Raw genomic sequence first — 19,053 nt, 5'->3', positions numbered from 1 at the left:
CCTAAGTTAAACTTTTGTAACTACCTAGTAGGCTTCACAAAACTAGCTGCTAAATACATACATCCTTCTCATCTGAATTCTATAATTTAAGGCTTATCCTTTGCTCTGTGGGTTGCTGTTGAATCTATCCCAGAGTCCTACTGTGGATCACAACTGACCAAAAGGATGTTTCCACGTGAATTCTCTTACATAACATTTCTATCCAAACTGGAAACACCATTATTTAAAACACTACTGCTTATATCTTTTGCCTTTCCAAAAGCTTAAAAAGGAGTAAGTTGGGTATGTTAAATTTGTTATTTAAAGACATACAAGTAATACTTGGTGATGGTGGCACTTGCCTTTAAAAACTCTGGAAGCAGAGACAGGGTTCTAGGACAACCAGGGTTACATCTGAAAACCCTGTCTTGAAAAGCCAAAACACCAAAACCAAAACCAAAACAAAAAAGTTTCTTCAAGAACTTACAGAGGCTTCAACACTTGTTTTCCACTCATCTTTGCTCCCCCATGTTCTCTGCCTGCCTGGCAAATTTGTCTGCCTCCAAGGCTACTGCCAGTCTCTTCCTGGCTTTCTTTATCTTCCAGGTCTGACTCAGAATGTCTGCAACAGTTACTTCTTGGATGAAGTGAGATGGTGACAGTTGAAGATACACTGGCATCGTTACCCCTGGACTGGAGAAAAATGGTGGCTGCTGAAAAGCCACTTGTTCACTCTTTTCCAAGTATGGGATTTGGACAGAGGTAACTTCTCCAGGAGTAAGCTGATCCTTAACACCACTTTGGTCATTAGTTTCATCCTGCATTCCCAGTGCAATTCTTTCTACAGTGTTTGTAAGCTTCAATTGACATGACAGGTCCTGTTTATTCTCTCCAACTTGATGTTTCTGCAGTCTCTTAAGTGCACAGAGCTGCTTGGGTTTTGTCAGCTTATCTTCTTCTCTCCTGTACCTGGTTTCATTCTCAGGGTATGAAGTTATTGTGGTCACTGGCTTTGCAAAGATGCAACTGGTCATCCTCATGGAATCTTTGGAAGTAACACCAGTTCTATGTTTGGCCTTTATCTTCTTCGGGGCAACCTGGGTCTCTCTTCTCTTCTGTAATTTGTTGAGTATCATACTTCTTGTGAGACTTCCCTTTGAAAACAAAGTTAAAGTTTAAACACAGGATGAAATCTACTAATGGTTATGAAGAATTTTGTTTGTTTTGTTTTGATTTTTTGAGAAAGGGTTTCTCTGTGTAGCTCTGACTATCCTGGAACTGACTCTGTAGACCAGACTGGTCATAAACTCAGAAATCAGTCTGCCTCTGCCTCCCAAGTGCTGGGATTAAAGGCATACACCACCACTGCCCCAGCTGAGATTTTTTTTTTTTTAAGCTTATGTATCTTCGCCCTTCCGGTCGGCACCAGCACGGGGTCAACTTGGGCGCAGAGTCGGCGGACACCCCCAAGGCTCCCTAGAGGACTCTCCATGCGATCTTAGGACCACCAGTGAGTGGAACACAACTTCTGTTCCGATCCAATCGTGCAGGACCTGAGACAGCATTAGAGAAGCAGGAAACCCGCCCTGACCAGGGTCCTAAGTCCCTTCTGATCAGCGACAGCACTTGGTCACCTGGGTGCAGAGTCAGCAGACACCCCCAAGGTCCCTAGAGGACAGCTTCTGAGAAAGACCCCATTTTGGGCTCCAGATATCTGGGCACCTTCCCTGCCAGAGGAGAGGTATCTGCCCTGCCGGGAGGGCTTTGCTGGTGCACCTGGGGGAGCCATCTTGGTTCCCAAATCCCTCCGAGACTAGTCTGTGCAGGTGAGAGTGTGGACTACAGAAGCTAACAGCTTCAGTGACAGGCCAAAGCAACACAGCTTCTGGGACAGGTCTTGTTTCGGGCCTTCATCTTCTGCCAGGAGGGAGATCCGGACACCAGATATATGTGCACCTTCCCTGTAAGAGGAGAGCTTGTCTGCAGAGAGTGCTCTGACCACTGAAACTGAGAGGAGAGAGCTAGTCTCCCAGGTCTGCTGATAGAGGCTAACAGAATCACAAGAGGAACAATCTCTAACCAGAGACAACTATAACAACTAACTCCAGAGATTACCAAATGGCAAAAGGCAAATGTAATTATCTTATTAACAGAAACCAAGACCACTCACCATCATCAAAACGCAGCACTACCACCTCGCCCAGTCCTGGGCACCCGAACACACCCGAAAAGCTAGACCCGGATTTAAAAGCATATCTCATGATGATGGTAGAGGACATCAAGAAGGACATTAATAACTCACCAAAAGAAATACAGGAGAACACTGCTAAAGAGTTACAAGTTCTTAAAGAAAAACAGGAAAACGCAACCAAACAGGTAGAAGTCCTTAAAGAAAAACCAGAAAACACATCCAAACAGTTGATGGAAATGAACAAAAGAATACTAGACCTAAAAAGGGAAGTAGACACAATAAAGAAAACCCAAAGTGAGACAACGCTGGAGATAGAAACCATAGGAAAGAAATCTGGAACCATAGATGCGAGCATCAGCAACAGAATACAAGAGATGGAAGAGAGAATCTCAGGTGCAGAAGATTCCATAGAGAACACAGGACACAATGAGATGATCATACCTATGGTTAATAGGAATAGGTGAGAATGAAGATTTTCAACTTAAAGGGCCAGCAAATATCTTCAACAAAATTATAGAAGAAAACTTCCCAAACCTAAAGAAAGAGATGCCCATGAACATACAAGAAGCCTACAGAACTCCAAATAGACTGGACCAGAAAAGAAATTCTTCCCGACACATAATAATCAGAACAACAAATGCACTAAATATAGAATATTAAAAGCAGTAAGGGAAAAGGGTCAAGTAACATACAAAGGCAGGCCTATCAGAATTACCCCAGACTTTTCACCAGAGACTATGAAAGCCAGAATATCCTGGACAGATGTTATACAGACACTAAGAGAACATAAACGCCAGCCTAGGCTACTATACCCAGCCAAACTTTCAATTACCATAGATGGAAAAACCAAAGTATTCCATGACAAAACCAAATTCCCACATTATCTTTCCACAAATCCAGCCCTTCAAAGGATAATAACAGAAAAAAAGCAATACAAAGATGGAAACCACACCCTAGAAAAAGCAAGAAAGTAATCTTACAAGAAAACTAAAAGAAGACAGCCACAAGAACAGAATTCCAACTCTAACAACAAAAATAGGAAGCAACAATTACATTTCCTTAATATCTCTTAATATCAATGGACTCAATTCCCCAATAAAAAGACATAGACTAACAGACTGGCTACACAAACAGTACCCAACATTTTGCTGCTTACAGGAAACCTATCTCAGGGAAAAAGACAGACACTACCTCAGAGAGAAAGGCTGGAAAACAATTTTCCAAGCACATGGTCTAAAGAAACAAGCTGGAGTAGCCATTCTAATATCGAATAAAATCAACGTCCAACCCAAAGTTATCAAAAAAGACAAGGAGGGACACTTCATACTCATCAAAGGGAAAATCCTCCAAAAAGAACTCTCAATGCTGAATATCTATGCTCCAAATGCAAGGGCTGCCACATTCATTAAAGAAACTTTAGTAAAGCTCAAAGCACACATTGCCCCTCACCCAATAATAGTGGGAGACTTCAACACAACACTTTCATCAATGGACAGATCATGGAAACAGAAACTAAACATGGACACAGTGAAACTAACAGAAGTTATGAAACAAATGGATTTAACAGATATCTACAGAACATTTTATCCTAAAACAAAAGGATATACTTTCTTCTCAGCACCTCATGGTACCTTCTCCAAAATTGACCATATACTTGGTCACAAAAGAGGCCTCAACAGATACAAAAATATTGAAATTGTTCCATGCATCCTATCAGATCACCATGGACTAAGGCTGATGTTCAAAAACAAAAAAACAACATAAATAATGGAAAGCCAACATTCACGTGGAAACTGAACAACACTCTTCTCAGTGATACCTTGATCAAGGAAGGAATAAAGAAAGAAATTAAAGACTTTTTAGAGTTTAATGAAAATGAAGACACAACATACCAAAACTTATGGGACACAATGAAAGCATTTCTAAAAGGTAAACTCATAGCTCTGAGTGCCTCCGAAAAGAAACTAGAGAGAGCACACACAAGCAGCTTGACAACACACCTAAAAGCTCTAGAACAAAAGGAAGCAAATTCACCCAAGAGGAGTAGATTGCAGGAAATAATCAAACACAGGGTGAAATCAACCAAGTGGAAACAAGAAAAACTGTTCAAAGAATCAACCAATCAAGGAGCTGGTTCTTTGAGAAAATCAACACAATAGATAAACCCTTAGCCAGATTCACTAGAGGGCACAGGGACAGCATCCCAATTAACAAAATCAGAAATGAAAAGGGAGACATAACAACAGATACTTAAGAAATACAAAACACCATCAGATCCTTCTACAAAGGGCTATAATCAACAAAACTGGAAAACCTGGATGAAATGGACAAATTTCTAGACAGATACCAGGTACTAAAGTTAAATCAGGATCAGGTTAATGATCTAAACAGTCCTATATCCCCTAAAGAAATAGAAGCAGTCATTAATAGTTTCCCAACCAAAAACTCCCCACGACCAGATGGGTTTAGTGCAGAGTTTTATCAGACCTTCAAAAGAAGAACTAATTCCAATTCTTCACAAACTATTCCACAAAATATAGGCAAAATATACTCTACCCAATTCATTCTATGAAGCCACAATTACTATGATACCTAAACAACAGAAAGACCCAACAAAGATAGAGAACTTCAGACCAATCTCCCTAATGAATATCAATGCAAATATCCTCAATAAAATTCTCACTAACCAAGAACACATCAAAACGATCATCCATCCTGACCAAGTAGGTTTCATTCCAGGGATGCAGGGATGGTTTAATATACGGAAATCCATCAACGTAATCCACTATATAAACAAACTCAAAGACAAAAACCACATGATCATCTCATTAGATGCAGAGAAAGCATTTGACAAAATCCAACACCCATTCATGGTAAAAGTCTTGGAAAGATCAGGAATTCAAGGCACATAACTAAACATAATAAAAGCAATCTACAGCAAACCAGTAGCCAAGATCTAAGTAAATGGCAAGAAGCTGGAAGCATTCCCACTAAAATCAGGGAGTAGACAAGGCTGCCCACTTTCTCCCTACTTATTCAACATTGTACTTGAAGTCCTAGTCAAAGCAATTCGACAACAAAAGGAGATCAAGGGAATACAAATTGGGAAGAAAGAAATCAAAATATCACTTTTTGCAGATGATATGATAGTATATATAAGTGACCCTAAAAATTCCACCAGAGAACTAAACCTGATAAACAGCTTTGGTGAAGTAGCTGAATATAAAATTAACTCAAAGAAGTCAATGGCCTTTCTCTACACAAAGGATAAACAGGCTGAGAAAGAAATTAGGGAAACAACACCCTTCTCAATAGTCACAAATAATATAAAATACCTTGGTGTGACTCTAACTAAAAAAGTGAAAGATCTATATGATAAGAACTTCAAGTCTCTGAGGCTGGTGAAATGGCTCAGTGGGTAAGAGCACCCAACTGCTCTTCCAAAGGTCTGGAGTTCAAATCCCAGCAACCACATGGTGGCTCACAACCATCTGACACCCTCTTCTGGTGTGTCTTAAGACAGCTACAGTGTACTCACATATAATAAATAAATAAATCTAAAAAAAAAAAAAGTAGTAAAAGAACTTCAAGTCTCTGAAGAGAGAAATTAAAGAAGATCTCTGAAGATGGAAAGATCTCATTAAAAAGAATTGGATGGATTACAGGGCCCCCAATGGAGGAGCTAGAGAAAATACCCAAGGAGCTAAAGGGGTCTGTAACCCTGTAGGTGGAACAACAAAATGAACTAACCAGTACCCCAGAGCTCATGTCTCTAGCTGCATATGTATCAGAAGATGGCCTAGTCAGCCATCATTAGAAAGAGAGGCCCATTGGTCTTGCAAACTTTATATGCCTCAGTATAGGGGAACTCCAGGGCCAAGAAGTGGGATTGGGGGTGATTGGGGGGGGTGTCTGGGTGACTTTTGGGATAGCACTGGAAATGTAAATGTAGAAAATACCTAATAAAAAATAAGAGTAAAAAATAATAATTAAATAAATAAATAAGAGTGTGATCCTACTCTAGCTCTCCAGCTGATGGCCATACAATCCATGGTGAATGGACACCTTAAATTGGAGTTTATAGGTTTATTTTTCTTTATACGTAGGCCACAAATTTTTGAATAGTTAAGGGACTTGGATCTTGGTGGAGTTGGGTGAGGTGTGTTTATGACCCACATATATTGTATGAAATTCTCAAAGTGTTAGTAATAAATAAACAAATAATAATAATAAAAAAAGTTGATCTCAATAAACCCTTTCCTACCCCCCCCCAAAAAAAAGTTTATGTATCTTCTACCAACTTTTTTCTCGGAAGAACTAGATCTCAGATCACAGCATGGCCTAGCTTCCCAAGACTGCTCCAATAAAGATTCTATTTCCCAGGCTTTTAGGATATCTAGTTCATGTGACTATCAAGGATAGGAAGTTGAGAGTCTCTATAAAACATGTTACACACAGATTTCCTCCATCCTCCTTTAAGGATGCTACTCTTTTCTTTGTTATGGTCACTGTGTGCTGATGCTCCAAACCTACCTCAGTGACACACTGGCATCTCTAGTGTCAAAGTACACTATTTTGTACAAGAACATTAGATATTCATACAAGGTCAAAAATCATCCGACAACAGAGCAAAGTCTGGTCATTTTAGACTGATGAGTACATTTTACATTTATCCCAGCAAATATTATCAAGTATTAACAGTTGTTCAAAGGACATCGACTTATGTCAAGTACAACTATGCACTAAATTAAGGAGGTTTAAATACAAAGAAAAAGGACAAGGATGAACAATCTACAATTAATGTGAATTAAGTACTCACTATCAAAGTCTGGCTTGAAAATGAGTTTCTTGAAGGCTCCTCCATGGTTGTAGAATTTGTCCTAAAGGCTTCACTGCAGAGATGCAGACAAGTCTTGAGTTGCTGGAAATGGCAGCGTCTATCTCACTTAATTCTCCTTTTATGTAAGAAAAGAGAGAGATAAGATAATCATCAGATAATCTAACCCAAAATAACCCAAAAACTGTCTATAAGGCAGGTGTGGTGTACACACCTTTAATCTCATGCACTTGGGAAGCAGGAGCTAGTGGATCTCTGTGAGTTCGAGGACAGCCTGGTCTACAGAGCTAGTTCAACTACATCCAAACTGTTACATAGAGAATCCCTGTCTCCAAAACCAAAATCAGAAAACAAGAGAATTGTCTATAAAGAATGATTCAATATTCTGTTCTATGTATACAGAGCAAAGACACAACTAACTACTCAGCATACACATTACCTCAGTGATGTTTTTATATCAACATTATATACCACCCATTTTTCTTTATGGTGCATTATCTCTAAATACATTCTAAAAGAATAGAAATAATTGTTTCTATATAAATAAATTTTCATACACATTTTTAAAACAGATTCCTCTGGGCTGGAGAGATGGCTCAGCGGTTAAGAGCCCTGAATGCACTTCCAGAGATCCTGAATTCAATTCCAAGCAATGACATGATAGCTCACAACCATTTGTGATGGAGATCTGATGCCCTCTTCTGGTGTGTCTGAAAACAGGGACAGTGCACTCACATACATGAAATAAATAAATCTTAAAACAACAAAAGTTTTATTAAAAAAAAAAAAAAAAAGACAGGTTCTTCCCATGGTACTCAGGCTGGTCTGGAACTCACACCAACTCCTGCTTCTGTCATCCCAATGTGGAGATTAAAGGTGTGCAGGGCCACACTCACGCTATCAGTTTTGTACAAGATAAAATTAGAAAATATTTTTATGCCAGGCATGGTGGCGCATGCCTTTAATCCCAGCGCTCAGAAGGCAGAGGCAGGTAGATTTCTGAGTTCAAGGCCAGCCTGGTCTACAAAGTGAGTTCCAGGACAGCCAGTATGTTCATTAGTGTTGGAGGTGGTGTTATACTCCTTTAATCCCAGCAATATGGAGGAAGAGACTGACAGATCTCTGAATTGACCATCCAGAGCTACATAGTGAAACCCTTTCTCAACAAACAAGCAAACAAAGAAACAAAATTAAAAAAAATAAATGCTTATTAATAAAGTACTTAAAACACTATATACATTATAGAAGTAACATATAGATATGTTAATATAACACATAGGTATTACAAGAGAAATTGCTTTTTTTCTATATTGACATTTCATGTCATTCCTGGTAAATCATGCTCATATCATAACCACTTATGAGTCCCTTGGTCAATTTTACTTTAATCCAACTTAGAATTATATACATATTTGGCTGTTCAAACATAGTTTCTCTGTGTTGCCCTGGCTGTTCTGAAATATACTCTGTAGACCAGGGTGGCCTCCACTGCTTGCCTCTGCTTCCTGAGTGCTAGGGTTAAATGCATATACCACTACTGCCCAGCTAGAATTACACATTATTATTCTACTTTTCGCTATATAAATATGGTATAATTATATACAGATCTATGTTCTTACCCTAATAACTAAGTCATTAATCCTTTACATACCTAAATACAAACATTTTAAAGACCCATGTCTAATGTTAAAGCTGTAGAAAAATTAATCCTATTTTGATCCTTCTTGATATCTGAATTTATATTATTATGAATCTTAATTCTAATATAATTTAATTCCAAAAGATCTAGAACAAAAAGAAGCAAATACACCCAAGAGGAATAGACAGCAGGAAAAAAAAAAAATCAAACTCAGGGCTGAAATCAACCAAATAGAAACAAAAGAACTATACAAAGAATCAACAAAACCAGGAGCTGGTTCTTTGAGAAAATTAACAAGATAGATAAACCTTTACACAGACTAACCAGAGGTTATAGAGACAATATTCAAATTAATAAAATCAGAAATGAAAAGGCAGACATGACAATGGAAACCATGGAAATTCAAAAAAAATCATCATATCCTACTACAAAAGCTTATACTCAAGAAAATTTAAAATCTGGAAGAAAGGGACAATTTTCTAGACAGATACCACGTACCAAAGTTTTAAAAAAATCATATAAACCATCTAAACAGTCCTGTTACCACTAAAGAAATAGAAGCAGTCATTAATAGTCTTCCAACCAAAAAATGCCCAGGACCAGGTAGGTTTATTAGAGAATTCTATCAGCCCTTCAAAGAAGACCTAATACCAATACTCTTCAAACTATTCCACAAAATAAAAACAGAAGGAACACTATCCAGTTCATTCATTCTATGAAACCATAATTATGCTTCTACCCGAACCACACAAATACCAGATAAAGAGGAAAAATTTCCCTTATGAACATTGATGCAAAAATACTCAACAAATTTATTTATTAGACATTTTCTTTATTTTCATTTCAAATGTTATCCCCTTTCTTGGTTTCCCCTCTGAAAACTCCCTATGCTATCCACCATCCCACTGTTCACCAAACCACCAGCCTCTCTTCCTTATTGGACATCAATGGGAAGAGAGGCCCTTGGTCCTGAGAAGGCTTGATACCCCAATGTAGGGGAATGCCAGGACAGGGACAAAGACACAATTCACAGACCACATGAAGCTCAAGAAGAAGGAAGACTAAAGGTGCTTTGGTCCTTCTTAGAAAGGGGAACAAAATACTCTCGAGAGTAAATATGGACACAAAATGTAGAACAGAGATTTAAGGAAAGACTATTCAGAGAGTGTCCCATCTGGGGATTGATCCCATATATAGTCACCAAACCCAGACACTATTGTGGATGCTAAGAAATGCTTGCTGGCAGGAGTCTGATATAGCTGTCTCCTGAGAGGCCTAATAGATCCTTACAAATACAGAGTTGGATGCTCTCAGCCAACAATTGGATTGAGTGTGGGGTCCCCAATGGAGGGGTTAGAGAAAGGACTGAAGGAGTTGAAGGGATTCACAACCCCATAGGAAGAACAACAGTATCAACCAACCAGAACCCCAGAGCTCCCAAAGACTAAGCCATCAACAAAGGAGCACACATGACTCCAGCTGCATATATAGCAGAGGATGACCTTGTCATGCATCAATGGGAGCAGAAGCCCTTGGTCCTATGAAGAGTGGAGAAATGCCCCAGTGTAGGGGAATCAAAGGTGGGGAGGTGGGAGTGAGTGGGTACGTGGAGGAACACACTTATAGAAGCAGTGGGATGGGGATGGGATAGGGTGTTTCCAGGAGGGGGGCACTGGGAAAGGGGATAACATTTAAAATATAAATAAAGAAAATATCCAATAAAAAAAATATTAAAAAAAAAGGAATTCAGATTTACATTTTTTCAGGAACAAAAAGATCCCTCTGAATGCCCCAATGAAGTAAATCTTTGTTTTTAGTTGTACCAAACATTGGTTTTCTGAAACATGGTCTCATAATCTCGTATTAGTACTTCCCCAAGTACAAGAGCTATTTGGAAGCCGGGTGTGGTGGCTCACTCCTTTAATCCCAGCACTTGGGAGGTGGGGACAGGCAGATTTCTGAGTTTGAAGCCAGCCTGGTCTACAAAGTGAGTTCCAGGACAGCCAGAGCTACAAAGAGAAACCCTGTCTTGAAAAAAAAAAAAAATTGTAGAGGCTCAGTCAATCATCCTCTCTCTGACCAAGGGTCATAGCTTCTCATGGTGACCAATCTCACTAGATCTTGGACTCTGTCTTTTTCAGCTGGAACTTTATCATATGTCACCACACATTGGAACCAGCATTGCCACTTTTTAAATTCCTTTCTGAAGTTTTTGAGAGTACCATTGTTAGAGTTGTGAGTAATCAGAAAATACATATTCCCACAGTAGAATTCCACAAGGGAGTGGCTCATTGTGACAAGTAAAGCCATGAAGATGTGTGACAGTGTAGTGAGAGGATTGCCAAAATAGGCCATGGGAAAGTCCACTACAGGACCCGTTATTTAGTACTGCTTTCTATTTTGTCTGTTTTGATATAGGGTCTCTCTTCAAAACACTGCCCAGACTAGGCTGGACCTCATAGAAATCTTATATCTGCCTCCTGAGTACTGGGATTAAAGTCTCCAACCACCACACCCAGCTGGCTACTACTTTCTTTATTCAGCTTGTTTATCCTGAGCCAGGTGTGGTGGCACATACCTTTAATCCCAGCACTCAGGAGGCAGGGCAGGTAGAGAGCTCTGTGAGTTCCAGGACAAGCAGAAGTACATAACAGAGAGACCATCTCAGCATACACACACACACACACAACGTAGACACACACACACGTAGACACACATGTACACACATGCACACAGTCCAAAGCCTTTACTACTTTTAAGTACTAAAGAGACAAGTTGCCTCAGCTGCTTTCTACTTTTGTTTTCCTAATGCCTAATTTTACTGGAATCATTAAAAGAAATATGCCTGCAATAAAAAGAAAATGAAACCAACTACTTCTGAGGTCAGTTGAGGTGGTTAGGGTCTTCAAAGCAATGCTAATGATGGTGCAAAGAACACCCAAGCTCATTTGTCAGTGCTGAGTCTTGACAGAAATCTGACATCAGTCTCAGAATTGCCATGTGTACAAAACACAGATTAATGAAAATTCTGGCTCCACTGCCTTTCATTGGAGTTTTGGGGGCATGCCTGGCCACTGATTTTGTCTCATGATCTATTGGTCTGGGATTTCAGACTGAAGTCCTGACATAGGCACCATCCTTGAGTGTGTACTAGGAACCAGCTCCCATGTATCTGTCTTTTGAGGTCAATATTGCTACTAGGTATAGAATTTTGTTCTGGTAAATTGTGTCTCATACTTTTATCTAATGTTAGCCACCAGTCCTTGTTCAGTTGTGTGATCAATGTTGTCTCATATTCCGTAAACACTTTATCATCCATTGCTATATCAGATTGTCATTGTCATCATCATCATAACAAATTGAACCCAGACCCTCCTGAGTCCTAGGAATAATGTCACTGACCCATGTCTCCAGTTTTCATTAGCATTGGTTTGTAGAACACAATATAGTTCAATATTGTTAACCTGGACTCCTTGAATTAGAAAATGTGGACTTGACTGAACACTCTGTTATTTCCCATGCTTTGGAATATACTTGTCTGTAGTGGGTTGTCTGTCTGTTTTGGCAATGGAGGAGTTTGAGTTTTACTTCTGGCTCATTTTATGTAGGACAGGGTTTCCCTCAATCTTGTTATAATTCCCATGTAGCCAGAGATGACCTTGTATGTCTGGTCCTCCTGCCTACACTGTCCAAATGATCAGATAAATGGCAAATAGTCTCTCATACAGAATGCTTGGGTATTTTTGTCATGATACTCAGTCTTTACCTTTAATCACATCTCACAGAATAACAAGTCACCCACTTCTAAATTTTAAATGGCCTTCATTCATTACTTTGCAATATTACAGATTGTTCTGCTTTCCAAACTTATGTCCAGATCAATCTCTTACTAATTTCTTCGTTAGAATTTTGGTTCTAAATAATCAATAGCTTTAATTTAAAAACAGAAGAATAGAAACTTTTCAATCAATGAGGAGAACATAAAAGCCTTGGGCACAAAAAATTAAAAAGACATAGGCAAAATTATAACTTATAACACATTAAGTATAATAGTGCTAATATTTATCAAACTAGATAAAAACAAATGTTATGGTCCGAACTACCCCTCCCAACCCTCCCCACCAGAGCAGCTGTAACCATTTTGTTCCATGCCTGCCAGCTATTTCATATTGTTGCTGTAACATGCCTGCCAGTCATTGACATAGAAAAGTGACTTGGCTCAAGGACATCCTGACCACATACTCTGTTTTGTTCTGTATGCTCTGAATGTTCTTTATGAGTTTTGCTAATCTTAATTCCACAAAGCTTTATCATCAAATCAAAGGTCAATATAAACTATTGTGTCTAAAATATCTAGATTCAGAGCTGACCACCAGGCTGTGGTTTTTGTGGCTGACACTGAAAAATGCTAATAAGCCAAAAAGTTATGATTATAATACTCACGCTCTGTTATCAATATGCTCTGAAATTGCTCTGTTCAACACCCCTCCACCATCTCCCTTACCTTACTCGGGACCAATCAGCTTAAAGGTTAGCTGATAATAATTTGTTTTGAGAGCCAACTGCTTCCCTTCTTGCACTTTCAACTTTTGAAGCTGTTTTTTTTTTCCCCCATAAAAAGGCCTACCCTGAGGGCAGACTAAGACTACAGTTCATTTTGAGATCCCAGACATTCAGTATTACGGTGTGTGTTCACCAAACTGCTTGCTTAAGTGAGATTGGTATATGTATACATGACAATTTCCTGGACCCAACATATCAAATAAAGTATATCAACAAAAATCATGAGAAATGATTTGGAAAATGGGTGGCAAATTGTTTAGTCCCTCCACAAAAGAAGAGAAAGGTGATCAATAAACAATGTTAAACTCTTTAAATTATGACAAATGTTTTTTAAAAAGTCACAGTAAAATCCTATTATACAGACATGATTTAGCTAAAATGAAAATGATAGCAATCATAAATGCTGAGATTATTCAAAGGAGGCTGGTGGGAATTTAGTTAGCCCATCTACCCTAACATTTGAGTAATGTTCATTAAAGCTATATAAACAATATAAGTAACTTATACCAGGCAAGGTTGGTTACGGCATCATCGGAAGGATAAGTGGCAGGGAAACTGCATGTTCCATTTCTCCCTGAGCTACATAATGGAATCCTGTCTCAGAGCTATACCATATTTCCTTACACACAGCCAGCCATCACTGCCAACACTGTTCTCATTATGCTTTGGCCATGGAAACTAGAATCATAATAGCCGTGAACTAGAATTTAAACAAAAATACTCAACAGCAAGAGAATGGATTTTAAAAATGTATCTATAACAGACAGAACTCCGAACAGCAAGAATTTACATAAAACAAGTGATGTAATATTAGGACAATCCGGGTCCATATTTCTCTTTTCTGGTCCTTCCCACTGGAGTACCTTTCTTCAGTCTGGACTTTGCCTTCTCTCTGCTCCTGCTTCATTTACACTAATGACAATGCATACACTAAACCTTCAACTGAGAAAGGTTAGAAGGGAATCAGCTCTTACTAAGGGCACTGGAATAGGAGTACTGTATTCTTAGTTAAATAGTACTAAGTACAAAATCACTGTTTATGATAGTGAAAAGACTTTATTGTAAACACCTCCTTTACTGTAATGTTTTTGTTAGGAAAGAGAAGATGTTGGGGGTGGGGATAATTTGCCTCCCTAACAGTCCTTTAAGCCTCAGTGCTGCCACAGCTGCCTTGATTAAAGGATTAGCACCCAGAGCAGCCAGCTTGACTACTCTGAGGCTTTGAAGTGTCCTAAGAAGCCTGAGTTCTGCAGTAGCACACTGACTGAACTACAAATGACCCTACATCCTATTTTACTCAGGTCAGAGGGGAGCACTTCCTGGACAGCCGCCAATGGGATGCATGTAACTGCTACAGTCACAGTGTTTTGATTTCATAAGGGGCAGTGCCAGGCTTGCTGCAAATTCTGCCCTTCCTTCACTTGAACATCGGCTATGTTTGCGGCAAATACCTCTATGGCATCCTCTTCTGGTTCTATAAGATATTCAGCTGAAATTACACCTTAGCTGGGAACCTTTCCTGCATTACCCTATGATAGTTCATCATTTTCTCAAACACCTTTTCCTGCCTACTTTTATTTTGTTTTGTATCACTGGCAGCCAACTCTGCCAGTGTCTGCCCGGTGTGTGCTTCATCTTAGCCAGCCCGAGCTCTACCGGGCGGTCTCTATCTCGACTAGCTTTGCCAAGCCAGAACTCTGAAATCACTCTCTCACCAGCCAACTACCCCAGAGCCAGCTCTGTCAGTGTCTGTCCCAGGCTGGCTCAGCTCCAACAAATAACTAGCTTAAGTTTTTCTCGAGAAAACTGCCTGTTCCTTCGTGCCCTTCCTCCAGCTGCCCGTTTCCTCTTCCAGCCCAACTTAATACCACAAATTGAAGACACCAGACAGTTTTAACACTATAAAACCAGCCAGGCCGAGCGGTGGTAGCGCACTTGGGAGGCAAAGGCAGGCGGATTTCTGAGTTTGAGGCCAGCCTGGTCTACAAATTGAGTTCCAGGACAGCCAGGAACCCTGTCTCGAAACAGCAAAAAACAAAAACAAAACAAAACACCAAACAAACAAACAAAAAACAGCCAGATGGTACAACTGCTGGGTGAAGAATATCCTGCCCCAACTTCCGTGGCCTCCGCAGGTTGCAGAGACCATAATCTATCGGTGCCTCCGGAAACCTACATGTCTGCAACATCTCCTCAGCCTGTGCCTGGTCTGACTACTAATGCTCCATCTTTCTCTTCCTGTCCTGCTCTGAAAATCTCTTCTCCGTATCTTTGCTCAGTGATTGGCTTTTGTCCTCTATGTTAGCCAATCAACAATTAGGGAAAGAATTAGGGAAAGAATTAAAGCAAATCTCCCTACAGGCTGATATAACTGGTCTCAGGTATTTAATAACCATACTTGTAGGTTATTCTAACATGCTTATAGAGATTAAAAGAGACTATTTTCCCCTTGCCCTCTAAGATCAGTGAGGCCCCAGGGGACTGTGAACCAACCCTATAAGGATTCCGGAACTGTAGGAAGTCACCTGTTCTCTTGTTCAAGAACATGGAGAGCCCACTCAGTTAATTCTAATCACTACCCTATCTATGAAAAGGAGGGAAACTCAGAGGAAAAATTCTCTCAGTACTTCTATGGACAGATAGAGCCTGGCTAAACAAGGCCTTTAACTTATTCTCTCATAGATAGACAGATGGTAAAGAAAAGCTTGAGGAGTCAGAGATGCCTCCAAAGACCAAATGACTTTGTCTTAGGGTTTCTGTTGCTGTGACAAAGCACCATGGCCAAAAAACAAGTTGGGGAGAAAAGGGTGTATTTGGCTTACACTTTCATATTATAATCCATCAGTGGAGCAAATCAGGACAGGAACTCAAGCAGGGCTAGAAGCTAGAGGCAGGAACTGATGCAGAGGTGATGAAAGGTTGCTGCTTGCTGGCTTGTTTCCCATGGCTTGCTTAGCCTGGATTCTTATAGAATCAAAGAAAATCAGCCCTGGGATGGACTGAGCCCTCCCCTGTTAATCACTAATTGAGAAAATACCTTACAGCTGGATCTCATTTGCTCGACCTTGGGTCCTTTCTTTCTGATAACTTTAGTGTCAAGTTGACACAAAAAACCAGTCAATACAGATCCCCTAAGGACTCGGTCTACAATTGATCCTAACAGGACAAAAACAAAGAATAATTTTGGTTACCTACAAGACTTTAAACATCCAGCAGAAAGATATAACCGAGATTAAAATTTTATACAGAGAGAGAGAGAGAGAGAGAGAGAGAGAGAGAGAGAGAGAGAGAGAGAGAGAGAACTAGCCTGCCTCCATATTGGATGATTCCCAATCTGTAACTTTAACTATAAATGGTTCCATGCTGTCTGTCTCAGCAATAGCAATCATGCCTTCCTTTCAAAAGTTACTTATAGCCATCTTACAATCCTACCTTTGTTTCAAAGGGTTATAAGACTACTTATGACTACCTTGTTAAGACTACCTTTCATGATTACTTTTTTTTGACCACCTGTTATGTTCTGCTCTTGTGAATTCACCTATATTTCCCCATTTAGAAACTCCCCTGCTCCTGAGGTATAAAAGCCTTGTTTCCTTCACATCTGCTACTGACTTCTCAAACCCTACCTTAGGGGGAGGCAGCCCGAGCACATGAATTAAAAAGCTTGCTTTAATTAATTGCTTTTTAAAATTAATTTGGCCATGATTTGGGTGAATGATCTTTCTTCTTTCATCTTTGGATTTACAGCACACACACACACACACACACACACTCGAGTGTACATAAAATCTCCCAGATATAAGACATGACTTATATAATTACCACTGTGTCTATCCACAGCTTAGAAAATGGGCTTATCTCCTTTAAAAAAGAGGTCACATCTAAAAGTTATTATGAAAGCACAAAGAGTTGAATGGAAACTATTCATGATGTGAAAAATAGAATTTAATGAAGAAATTGAAGCACTAAAAAAAAACCCAATTTGAAATAAAAGTGATAATGAAAGAATTAGGGAGTCAACAAAAAAACCTTAGCAGAAACCTTAGAGGAAACTCAACATCAGAGTAGAAGACATGGAAAATAGTATCTCAGGTGTTAAAGAACAGGTAGAAAAAATGGATACCCTAGTCAAAGAAAATGTTAAAAATAATAAAAGTCTATAGCAAAAATTATGGGGAAATATGGAATGCTATGAAAAGACAAAATAGATAATAATAGTGGAACACATGTACCAGATGTGCAACTCGGTCTTCATACAGATCCCCTAACAACTGGAACAGGGGATGTCCTTGAACCTGTTGCCTGCCTGTAGATCCAGTTCCCCTGGCTTGGCCTCCTTGTTTGGCCTAAGGTGAGGTAGTATAAGTGAGGGGGGTGCTCACTTCTCAGAGGATAAGGGAAGGAGGAATAGGGAAGAGTTGTATGTATGAGGAGGGACTAGGGGGCTGATATGGGGAAATGGTGTGAATAAATAAATTAATGAAAAGAAATAATAATAGGGGGAAAAAGCAAGGTTGAAAGCACAGAAAATACTTTCAACCAAAATCATAGAAGACAGTATCTAGATCCTTTTTTTTTTTTAAAGATTCACTTGTGCCTTTATTGACTTAGCACATCAGAGTGAACAGGTGACCTATAATGGAGGCCACCCTCCGAGCAGTATCTTTAAAGCAGTATTACAGGAATCCTTACTGATCGAACCATAGTTATAAAAACCAGGGACATAATGACGCACACAACCTACACAAGACAGAGCAGTGAGAATTTACAGTGTAAAATAACATTGAGGGTTAGCAAAGACAGCTGCATGCAGGGAAGGTGGGTGCCTGTGGGGAGCTAGTTGGGAAGTGGCTATGCTGGCTTCAGTCCATGACAGCAGGCAGCTCTGAGATCCTCAGACCACGAGTGAGTGAGTGACCAGGGATGGCCTGGTGTCACACAGCAGGCCACATGCAGGAAGCAGAGGCTAGCTTTAGCTGAAGTGGCATGTCTATCAAGAGCATGTCTCCTGTTGCTGTTGTCCTCACAGCTGACATATATGTACTGACATGAAATGGGGAAATCTCAACAGCTGTCAGAACCGCCCTTACAAAGACAGTTACACACCAACAAAGAGCTGTGAGCCAAGTCCAGAGCATTGGACTTCCAGTCTATCACTTGACAACCACATCCTAAAGCCAGCACTGCACACCTGCTTGCTCTCCCTGAAGCAGGCATGGACCAGACAAAATTCAAACCAGGAGAGAAACGCTTAGCTCTGCAGTCTCTTAAGCTGGATCAACAACCCCTGGACAAGCAGAGACCTGGCCTCAGCAGAGGTGTGTGTGGTAACATCTAGACAGCAGCGAGCACATGTCCCTGCACTGCTAAGTGAAAGGGTGTGACTGGGGTCAGGACCAGGACCCGGCTTAGAGCTATATCCTATAACACCAGACCTGTTTAGGGCAAAGCCAGAGCCCTCTGGGGGCCTCTGCTAGGCAACCTAGGCCTTTAAAGGGACTTCTCTCCTGAGTGGAAGCCCTTTTAGAGAAGGCAGCAGGTCCCACGAAGAGACTGCTCCTGACACTGCTCTTCTGTTTTAAGTCCCTACTAGGGAGAAAAATGTCAAAATAACTTGATCTTTTTATTGGCAACTTAGGATACAAAAAGTATTTTATTTTTAAACTCCTAAAGTTTGAACACAAAATAGCCTAATTTAGACGAGTTTCCAAGCTGAGTGCACTTGCACGGAGCTCAGTTTCTGGCTGATGAACAGTTCCTAATACCCTATGTGGGTGCCTACATTCTCATCTGTGGGTAGTGAGCCGTCCAGCGTCTGCTGGTAACATCCCTTTTTGCCTTGGT

The 19,053-nt window shown here is 40.0% G+C and overlaps 1 protein-coding gene across 1 annotated transcript; it reads right to left on the bottom strand.

Moving 5' to 3' along the window:
- Positions 1–491: 491 nt before the first annotated feature.
- On the bottom strand, positions 492–7,034 carry LOC110302547 (methyl-CpG-binding domain protein 3-like 2B). The gene is made up of 2 exons (XM_021173356.2): positions 6,990–7,034; positions 492–1,133 (listed from the first exon to the last, which is right to left on the bottom strand). The coding sequence occupies exons 1-2, from the start codon at positions 7,032–7,034 to the stop codon at positions 492–494; spliced, it is 687 nt and encodes a 228-aa protein (XP_021029015.1).
- Between the last annotated feature and the right edge of the window lie 12,019 nt (positions 7,035–19,053).

This window comes from Mus caroli, unplaced genomic scaffold (genome assembly GCF_978045245.1).
Source record: "Mus caroli unplaced genomic scaffold, Mus_caroli_1 scaffold_11, whole genome shotgun sequence".
NCBI lineage: Eukaryota > Metazoa > Chordata > Mammalia > Rodentia > Muridae > Mus > Mus caroli.
This window is presented reverse-complemented; position numbering and strand designations above follow the sequence as displayed.

Bases quoted from the DNA above. Each gene is read 5' to 3' on its own strand.
- LOC110302547 (XM_021173356.2), bottom strand. From the start codon at position 7,034: ATGGAGGAGCCTTCAAGAAACTCATTTTCAAGCCAGACTTTGATA. The intron at 1,134-6,989 runs GTGAGTACTTAA...TTGTTTTCAAAG, and splicing joins TTTCAAGCCAGACTTTGATA to GGAAGTCTCACAAGAAGTAT.